A 10,167-nucleotide genomic window follows, 5' to 3' on the forward strand; every position below is an offset into this window, starting at 1 on the left:
TGTGAGAGAGGTTTGATCCAGTCTTCTGAGCGTGATATTTGCAGTTTACAATTCTGCCCTCTGATAACAAATTTTTCTGTTACCTTGAGAAGCTAATTATTTCTTTATTAAGAGTTTATCTGAAACAAAACACTGGAACAGTATATATGTTTTTTAAAAATTACTTTCCATAAGAATTTCTACAGAATCCTACTGGTTATTTAAAAAAAAAAAAAAAAGTTATTGCATACTGTTGTTTCATGCTATGCAAAATTAATTTCTAGAAATGGAAATGAATGTTGGGAAGCTCTCTGGATTCTTCAAAAACATGATAGGTTTATGCAACTCATATTACCTGCACCTTTGTAAACTGAGTGCATGTTGAATGCGTCCTGATGTAAAAAGTGACCAGTTTTACAAGTCATAAAGCCCCCTTAGTTAGGGAAAAAAAAAGAAGCAAAGTTTGCTGAGAAAAATAATTAAAAAAGACTGGCATTTCTGACGCTGTTTTGAGAAATGCAATTGTCCATTTTTATTCTGGGATTACTTTAACATTGTAAGAATTACTTCAAAGAATTAGTACTTTAATTTTAAAAAATAATCTCTCATGGTAATTGCTAAATTACAGTTTTAAAATTGAGATATCTAATACAATGTCGGTGTACATCTACCTCCTTCAAGCTAAAGTGGTCATTTATGATATGTCTGTATAACCTAACATCATGAAGTTACACAGAGGTTAAATAGCCTACCCTTTTCTTTGTCTTCTGCTGTTTTGATGGTAACTGTTTGCTCACTAATTTGTTTATTTCCTTTATGATGCTTTTTACATCTATCCCATCCCTGGAAGCTTGAAGTGCAGCTTCATTGAAAGGAAAAATAAGGACAAAATCTCCTACCCGGGAGATAGGCCTCTGGTCTTTATCAGAGAGGAAATAGGGGCGTATAGTTAACTCGTAGTTGCAGAAGTCACGTGCAGGTAACCAGCGGCTGAGCTGGGCAGACTTGTGTGGAGAATGCCCAGCTCCTGGGATTTGTTTATTTTTAGCTTCAGCTTTTGCTTGGGATGGTATTTTTGGCATGTTCATCCTTTCACGCAGCTGGGAAGTCCGTGTTTTTATTGGACATGCTCTGGTAGTTTTCTTGGTCAGGGCAACCACCTTACGAATTGATCCTCTTGCAGCCTGCAGGGCAGGTTGTACTGAAGAAGCAGAAGTACATTTAGCCACTTTTTGGCACGTGAGTAAGCCAGGAGCCTCCTTGGTGGCACTTTCACCATCTGTGCCCCAGGGCACCCGTCTTCTGCCAGCCTTTGTCCCGGCCACTTGGTTTTGCCTGAAAGTGTCAATCTGTTTGTAGTTCAGCAGTTCAACAATATCGTGAAGAAGTTTTCTTTTCACGGTGTCATCAATGGAACAGTCTAAACACAAGGCTGGATTGTAGTTGACTTCTAAAAGCCACGGCTTGAATTTGTCATCAATCAGGATGTCAAAGCCAAAGAGCTCAAAGCAATTGGAAGCCACTGGTAAGGGGGCTACAGCAAGCAGGGTGAGAATCACTATGTTATTGATCTTCTGCCAGAGGAGCATGTCATCAACCCCAAATATTCGAAGGTAAGAACGAAATTTGCTGAACGTCCATTTGCAGCCACAGCCAATCCCATCTTTGTATTTTTTATATGAAGCTCCATATTTGTTGATGCTGGTGTTTGTTAGGTGGGCATAGACATTGTCTAGAGAACCGAGGTCAAACTTTTCAGTGGCAAACCTCACCAGTCCTTCTTCGTAAGTGTAAATGGTGAGGGGGTAGAAACTGGTGACACACACATAAAGGCGCAGATCCAATTTATACCCTGAAATGAGCAACGGGTTGCTAATGTACTTCTGCACAACGACTGTACAGTCATATACTAAGTCTTTAACATCTTGGAAAATGAGTATGCCCCTTCCACGGGAGAGATCCACAGGCTTACAAATCCAGTAGCTAGGTCTTCTGCCTACTGACTTTCTCTCCTTGCTGTATTCTGCTATAAATTTGACATAGTCATTGGGCATGATGAATGCCACTGGACTAAATTCATACAGAGCTGATCCATATGCTCCTTTCATACGTTTCAGATGCCTTGCCAAATAGTCTTTTCTGGTGATCCGGACAGCTTCTGGGTAGTGGTTGAGTCTCTGCCATGGTTTAATGCTGTGGTGGTCTGTCATGCGGAAAGGTGAGTTCCGCCAGTACAGGTTCCAGTCTGCATCATCTTGCTCCTTCTTGTCAAATTCAGTCCAGCCACGTTCCAGTAAAACCTCACGGACTATGGCAGGAACGTTCTCATGGAGACGGAACACCAAAGGCCTCAAGATGTCTCTTGTATCATAGTCATCTGCCTTCATTTCCATCTTACTAGCTGAAAGAAAACAGAATTGCCATGAAGGAAACAATGAAATTAATGCCATAGATTGGTGCTAGCAGCCACCACCTTCACTGTGTTCTTAATGCCTGTCCCTCTGAATGTATTCTCAAAGCATGTCACCCCTGTGTACTTCTATGGTCCATGATTGAGAAGTCAAAGGCTGTGTTTAAGCTGAAAGATATATAAAAGAGCACTGATTCCAGATAGCTGTTAAGGTAGCACAAAGCCCTGATTGCTGCAAAGTTATATATATGTCTCCACACTTTATTTACTTTTTCTTTGAGGTAGCTTACTACAGCAGTAGTTGTCCCAAAAATTTTATAATTCTTGGATACTTATTCTTTTTGGTTTTTGCAACTGCCTTCAGCCTAGTAAGACTTGCTGTGCACTGCCGTATTGCTGAGACATTCTGCTAACTTAGCACGTTGCCCTGCTCTGAGCAAATTCTCTTGGTTAAGATTATAAAGCCCCATTCAAAACTGATGGCAGACAGTAGGAAAACGCCTACTGATTCCAATGCTCTTTTCCTCCTCTGACATATGCTGATTTAACTGATCACCTTCTGCTACTCCTCCAGTGAGGTCCTCCTCAGCTCCTGAAGAACAGGGCGCATTCTTGTCTCATCACTTTTCTCACAAGAAAATAACGTTCCATAGAAATGTATGTAGATTCTGAATGAAATATCATTTCTGCTATCTATAGTTGAAGTAGATGATGGTCTCTGTCTCTTTTTACGGGTAAGAAATGCATTTTAAGTTATTTTGGACATAGCAATTCTCATAAAACAGTTCATGAAGTGTGCTCTTCCCTCCCCAGCTAGTTGAATATATACAAGACTCACACTAAAACACCTGTCCTACTGGCTAGTGGCATAGCGGGCAAAAAGTCTGATGGTCTTGTAGATTTGAGAATGTTGCTGTTTCTCTCAGTTTTTATTTCCTGAAGCCCTGCTCCCTGAGGATTAGACTCTGTGTTTGGAACACAGAGTGCCTTGGACAAGAGAAGAGTGTTTTTGCTGAGGACCATTCTGACACAGCATTAACTTACTGACCTCCACCTCCTCTCAGAAAGTAGCAAGCAAAAGAAATACAAAGAGGGCAGGACATACACTAGACAAGACTACTTCACATCCTATTAACAGAATGACCTCCTTGCTCTTTTTTTTCAGGTTGAGTTTTAGACTCCGGAATGAGTAGCCTTTGCCTTCCAAACTACAGAAACCAAGGGAACATGTCACACCTGGAAGTACTCAATGCAATGTGCAGCTGAGTTGGCCAGGGATGATTTTTCTGTGGAAAAATGACAATTTGTTGAAACAGAAAGCTTTTTTCCAGAGAACAGAAGTAATCTTTTGCCAGTTTTTTTTTATTTCATTTGAATTTTCTTGTTTTGAAATTGTCAAATATCTTATTTTCAGTTTTTTAAAGACAATGGTTCAGAAAGACTTTTTTTAAATGCTAATTTAGTTTTAAAACTAAAATCCCAAATCTGAAATGAAATGCTTTGCCATTATCAAAATGCAAATTAACATAATTCAAAAGTTTTGCAAGTCACAAAACAGTTTAAGATTCTCATTATTTGATTTGAATGTGAAAAACAATTAAAAAATTCTTGCAGGACGAAAAAACAGGTTTCTCTCTCCACTCTGACATGTGGTGATTCTCCCTTATAACGTAGCTATGTCTTGGCTGTCAAATGCATTCTGCTGCTGCTTAACAGGCTCTGAGGGGTAACCACAAAGCAGTCACAGAGCTCTTCTACAAGTAGTGTTGTGGAGCCTGTAACAAATACGTTAGAATGCAGAGAGCAAAGCCAGGACAGTCTCAACAGGGGCTTGGAGGGTTTTAGAGAAGGGTCCTGGAGGTATTTCAGGGAAGCTGGGAAGCAGGGCAGTGGTGTTAGAAGTATATGGTTACTTTACCACAGGTATGTAGCGTGTAAGTTAAAAATGGCCCTGGACCATCTTATATCCTGTAGTGAGGGAATCATTGCCTAAAAATGAAGGGATGTGAAGCAAGTTTTGGTGCAGGGTGTGAGGAATGAGGTTCCTAATGGAAAGGGACTTTAGACCTCATTAATGGGCTCAGATTGTGGCTAAAATTTGAGTTTCTGTGTACGATGACTTTCTATATTCCAAAGTAATACGTAATTCCATATTCCAATAGTAATATGTGTATTAATATATTTATCAATGCTTTACACTGATGTATGCAGTATCCATCCATCTCAGGCTTAAGCCAGTGTTGGAAGGGAGCAAGATCTAAACTGCACTGGGATTGTTTCTCTGAACTCCCTTAGGGATCAGAGATTCCCTCCATCCAGCTCTCCACCTCATATAGACTGTAGTTGAATTCTCCTTAGTAAGAACTTTCCTTGGGTGAGGGGTTTGTAGGCAACAGGAGCGAAACATAGACTCATAGAATCTTAAGATTGGAAAAGACCTCTGAGATCACCAAGTCCACCATGTCTGCTAAACCATGTCCTGAAGTGCCACGTCTACCTGTTTTTTGAACACCTCCACGGATGGTGACTCCACCATTTCTCTGAGCAGCCTGTTCCAATGCCTGACCACTCTTTTGGTTAAGAAATTTTTCCTGATATCTAATCTAAATCTCCCTTGGTGCAACTTGATGCCATTGTACTGAAGTGCGGTTATGATATAATAGGACTTACTTACACAAAATACCACAAAGGGGAAAGAAGTCTCTCTGTGTCTCTTGCAGTCAGTGCTTCTCTTCAGATCCCAGGAAGCTGTGGGCTTGCTGTTGAGCTTGCACACAAACCTAATGTGGTGGTCCCAGGAAATGTTTGTTATCTTTGCTTCCACCCTCCTTCCTGGGCTCTTTCCTATCTCCTTACTAAACAGCACTATTTCACATGCTAAAATAAAATTAAAAAAAAAAAATACTAAACTAAACAAGTTTTATAGTAGCTAGTTCAAATCCTTGGGCAAAGGATATTAAATTAAGAAAAAAAAATATGTATTTGAAAGTAGCCTTGCTAAGCACTTGGATAAGTCAACTTATAGACTGCAGTTAGCTTTGTCTTTTCTGCATTGCTCAACATTGCTACGAGCACTGTTTCAGTGAAAAGCACTGTTGTATGTGAATCCAGTGCATGGTAAACTGTGCCATCATGGTCTCTGCTAGGTAATCATAAATTAAGCTGTTAGTAATGTCTGAACAATGAAGCCTTCTTTGGCAGTTTGTTCATGTCAGTTTGTATTAATGGAACATCTTTCATACCTCTGGCATTCAGGGAGTAGTTTACAGGAAATTGGCTCACCAAGCCTAGATATAACAAATGTCAGATTCAAATTCCCTGGTAATTAAGTGTAAGGAAAATAAAACACTTTAACTGACAAAGAACACATACCTGCTTTTAAGGAAATCCTACCACACATAAGCAGAAGCTCCTGAAGTGCAATTATGAAACAATAACTCTAAGATAAGGCACTGGTCTAAACGAATGAATACAAATTTTACTCACTTGAAGAGTCATAAATGTGTGCTCAGATGAATGCCCATCTCTTCACTAGCCTGCATTCCCAAAGGGCTCTGTATTCAGCCCATTCCTTAATAACTTGGAAACCCACCCACATTCTTCCAAAATGCAAAAACTGCTACAGCTGTCTCTGACAACGCTCAAGTTTAACATCTCCCTATTGCTGTTGCCTACCGGCACCCAGATGTGGAGATCTTCCCTGAGAAGAGCAGGATGCCATCATTTGTGACCTCACGGCTCCGGGGCTGTGCAGATGCTGTGGTGACAGAGCCTGTGCCGGCATCCCCAGGGAAGCGCTGACGTGGGCTCAGGCTTCATGCTGGCCATGGTTGTTTCCAGCAGTTCATGCATTCCAGTTGCTCGGTTTTACACCTACGGGAGGAAACATGATCCTTAATGGTTAGGCATTAAAAGTGTTTGTTTGCCAAGTTAATGTAGAATGTCACTGTGTAATTAAACTCAGCAGACTGATCAGTGGTCTTTCCTATCATCTTTAAGCCCTCAGGGCCACAGATCATAATATGGAAGGTGCCTGCTTGGGATTTAATCTCAGAAATAACCATTTTATTTATTTCTTGAGTTGATGGTTACTGTCTGGTACATCATCCAGGTTCACCCCATCTGCCCCAGCCTACACAGCTTCCTCTTTCACCGGGCTGCTCGCCCACAAGGGCCCTTGCTGCAAAAACACCATCCGACGGCTCGCCGTCTGTCAGCACTGTGATACTGCTACCAGCATCAAACAAACGTCCCTGAAGACGCAGGAGTGAGGCTGAACTGGCGCGCGTTGTGCTCGTATTAACAAAAGTATTGGTATTTAAAGCTGTTGTCGCTGCTTATGCTGGGGGGGGGGGGGGGCCGGGTGGGCACCCCCCGCCCCGGCCGTATCTGTTACCTGGGCCCAGCCGGACCCGCCGCAGCCCCGGGCCCGCCCTGCTCTCCGCCCGGCTCGCTGCATGCCCCCGCCGCCCGCTCTGCTCCACACCCGGCCCGAGTACCCAGACGAGGCGAGCGGGCGGGCGCGGGGAGCGGCCCGCGGCCGCTGTTGCTTGGCGATAGGGAAGGGCGGGGGAGGCCCTCCCTCAGGCCGAGGCCCTCCCTCAGGCCGAGGCCGGCAGCGCAGGCGGCAGGGCTTGGCAGAGGTCACTCCAGCTCTTCTTTTCCAGGGCTTGGGCCGTTTGTTGTTTTAACCTCCAGCAGCCTTTTATTACCCGAGCCGGCCAGGGAAGACACACACCCAGGACACTCAGAAGGGAGAAAATCCATCAGCTGCATCTTGCCTTTCTCCTGTGTCACTCCTTACCCGCTACCCTGGCTCACCCTTCTCCTCCCTTGAGGGTCAGGGTACACCGGCTCAGCCCCGCCATGTGCCCAGGATGGACCTCTGTCCCTGCAGGCCGCATGGAGGGCGCCTGCTTTGTAGGGCCGCCATGCACAGGCAGAGGCGTAGGTGTCCTGGGAGCTGCAGATTGAGCCCCTGCACATCTCCCACCTCCTGAGCCCCTGCACGTCTCCCGCCTCCTGTCAGTGTGTGTGCCTGAGGCCCTCCAGCTGCTTGGACCTTTGGCTCATGCCATATGACACCATGATATTATGTACCTGAAGAAAGCAATTACTTAATCTATCAATATTAATTACTTGAACCTGACTATCTTATGTTCCAGAATGCTTGGACCCACAGGCTTCCCAGCACCTATGTCCTTAACAGAGATTAGTGTGTGTCCCAGCCTCAGTCTTTGCGGCTCTGGGAGAAATGGCTCAGCCATCCTTTCTCAGGGCCTCTCTTCCTGTCTGGCATAGGTGGCCCCTCACTTGATGTCCTCATTGCCCACATTGTCCCATGGTTCTCTTGCATGAAGACCTGACTCTCCTCCTACACCTCTATACAGTTTGGGACTGAGGATACCAGGAAACACAGGGCATTCAGCAGATGAGTATTAGCAAGCTTATTACCAATGGCCGGGTTTAGAGCTCTTGAAGGTTTCAGGCACATGACTAGAGAGGAATTCATCTGTCTACAACTTTGAACCCCAAAGCCAATGTCCATTGAGATGGCTACACTTGCTCTTGTTATCCTCACACAGTAAGAGTCAGACTGATAAAAGCTATTGTTTCACTGCAGGATGACCATGGTTGTTGCTGTAGATGAGAAAAGAGCTTGTGTGCTGGTTGAGGACTCAGCCCAGACAGACCTCTGCTGCTTGGTGCCTGCTAGACTGAAGCAGGGCTTGGAGAGACTTCCTTGGCCATGGAAGGGCAGAGGCCTCAGTGACCTCAACCATCATTTTGTTTCTTGCATTTCAGTGAAGAGGTGTTCCTAGCTGAACTTCTGCCTGAAGTTTTTTTGACATACCATGCAGCAAAATGCCTATTGCCTTTGTTGTAAACAAAACTGTATAAATTTTAGAACGGTGTACTGTCCATGCATAATGGTGTCCTAAATGGCATTTTCTGTTTAGATCATGTCCAAGACAGATGAGCACCTTTATCCTCACCCTGTCCCAGGGGTCAGCATGTTTACTGTATCACCACATGTAGCTGTGGCTTCCATTACCAAGGTAACAGAGCTTTTCCTCACACTACCTGTAGGATGGAAGAATTGGTTTTCCCCTTATTTTACAATTGGGGAAATGTCTACAGTAAAGTTATGTGACAAAATCAAGAGTGGAAAACAGCTCCCCAAACCACAGGCCACAAAGTCCTGTCTCCCATGCTGACTCTGTTTCAGTGGTGCTGAGGTTTTCTCCAAGGTCAGAGCACCTTTTTCTTGGTCCTTGGTAGCTCCTCATGGTTTCAGCTGGAATCTGTGGAGTCAGTAGCAGTTTTCTGGTTAGCCATTGCTGAATTTTACTGCAGACAAGTCCTGGGCACAAAGAGTACAAAACAATTAAGGAGGTATGCTGGGTTGACCCTGGCCACCAACAAAGCACCCACCTAGTTGCTCAATCACTCCCCCCACCAATGGGGTGGGGGAGAGAATCAGAAGAGCAAAAGTGAGAAAACTCCTGGGTTGAGATAAAGACAGTTTAATAGATGAAGCAAAACGGCATGTGCAAGCAAAGAAAAATAAGGAATTCATTCACTACGTCCCATCAGTGGGCAGGTGCCCAGCTACTTGCTGGAAAGCAGGGCCTCAGCTTGCAAAGCAGTTGCTTGGGAAGACAAACGCCATAACCAGGAACATCCCCATTTCCTCTTCCTCTCTCCCAAGCTTTTATTGCTGAGTATGGCATCGTGTGGTATGGGACATCCCTTTGGTCAATCTGTCTCAGCTGTCCTGGTTGTGTCACCTCCCAATTTCTTGCACACCTGCACCCTACTCACTGGTGGGGGTGGGCAGAGTGGGAAAAAGAGAAAACCTGGATGCCATGCAAGCAATAGCCAAAACACTGGTGGGCTACCAACTCTGTTTTAGTCATAAAGCACAGCAGCGTATGATCTGCTTTGAAGACAAATAACTCCATCACAGCTAGACCCAGTACAGGAGGAAAGAGGAAAAGTTATCAAGCTGTATATGCGCTGAGGGAGGGATCTTCTTTTTGTTCTGAGTACAATATTGCTAACTTCTGTATTGGGCTATTACAAATAAACAATAAATGATTACATTCACACAGATCAGATTTTTCACTGATGTTAATCTCAAAAATCCTCTTTGCTTCACTTGCTGTTGAACATTGCCTTTTAAAAGAGAGTCAGAGGAGGATTCAGAGATGTGTTTCACTGGCTCTTACCAAGATGAAATCAAGTATCTGTATCAGATGAAAGCAGAGCAGAGTGGGAATCAGCAGCAGCCTAGCAAATCCATCTGTAATCTCTGGGCATCTGGGAGGTCATCAGGATTCTTCAGCCACAGTAGCTGTGCCATTTGTAATTCCAACAGAGAGATTAACAACATGCCTTTGAGCTGACAGGGCAAAGGCACAAGAGAAAGATGGATCTGTGAGGGAGCCCACCTGTCGCCTTCTTTTCTGCAGTACATAATGAACTCTACTTAACTGTATCAGACCTGGAAAAGAAGCTTATCACATGAAAAGCCATGAAGCAACACAGGTGAAATCTGGAGGGGAGTCCGGGTGCTTGGGAACAAGGAATGTTAGACAGATAATAAAGTAGCATGAAAGGTACTGTCATTTAAAAGCCCTAACAATTTGGGGATTTTTTTCCACATGAATCGTATTATTGATTTCTATTATGTTGTCACACTATATGGCACCTCATCCTCCTGTTATGGTTAATAACTGAGAAGAAGTAATTTCAAATGTTAGCTCCATGGCATG

General features: G+C 43.9%; 1 protein-coding gene across 1 annotated transcript; it reads right to left on the reverse strand.

The window, feature by feature from the left end:
• Positions 1 to 386: 386 nt before the first annotated feature.
• TTLL2 (tubulin tyrosine ligase like 2) lies at positions 387 to 2,374 on the reverse strand. Its single transcript, XM_010307859.2, has one exon. It carries the CDS (start codon positions 2,370 to 2,372, stop codon positions 708 to 710), a length of 1,665 nt encoding a protein of 554 aa, XP_010306161.2. The 5' UTR covers positions 2,373 to 2,374; the 3' UTR covers positions 387 to 707.
• Between the last annotated feature and the right edge of the window lie 7,793 nt (positions 2,375 to 10,167).

Source organism: Balearica regulorum, chromosome 3, assembly GCF_011004875.1.
Source record: "Balearica regulorum gibbericeps isolate bBalReg1 chromosome 3, bBalReg1.pri, whole genome shotgun sequence".
Lineage (NCBI taxonomy): Eukaryota > Metazoa > Chordata > Aves > Gruiformes > Gruidae > Balearica > Balearica regulorum.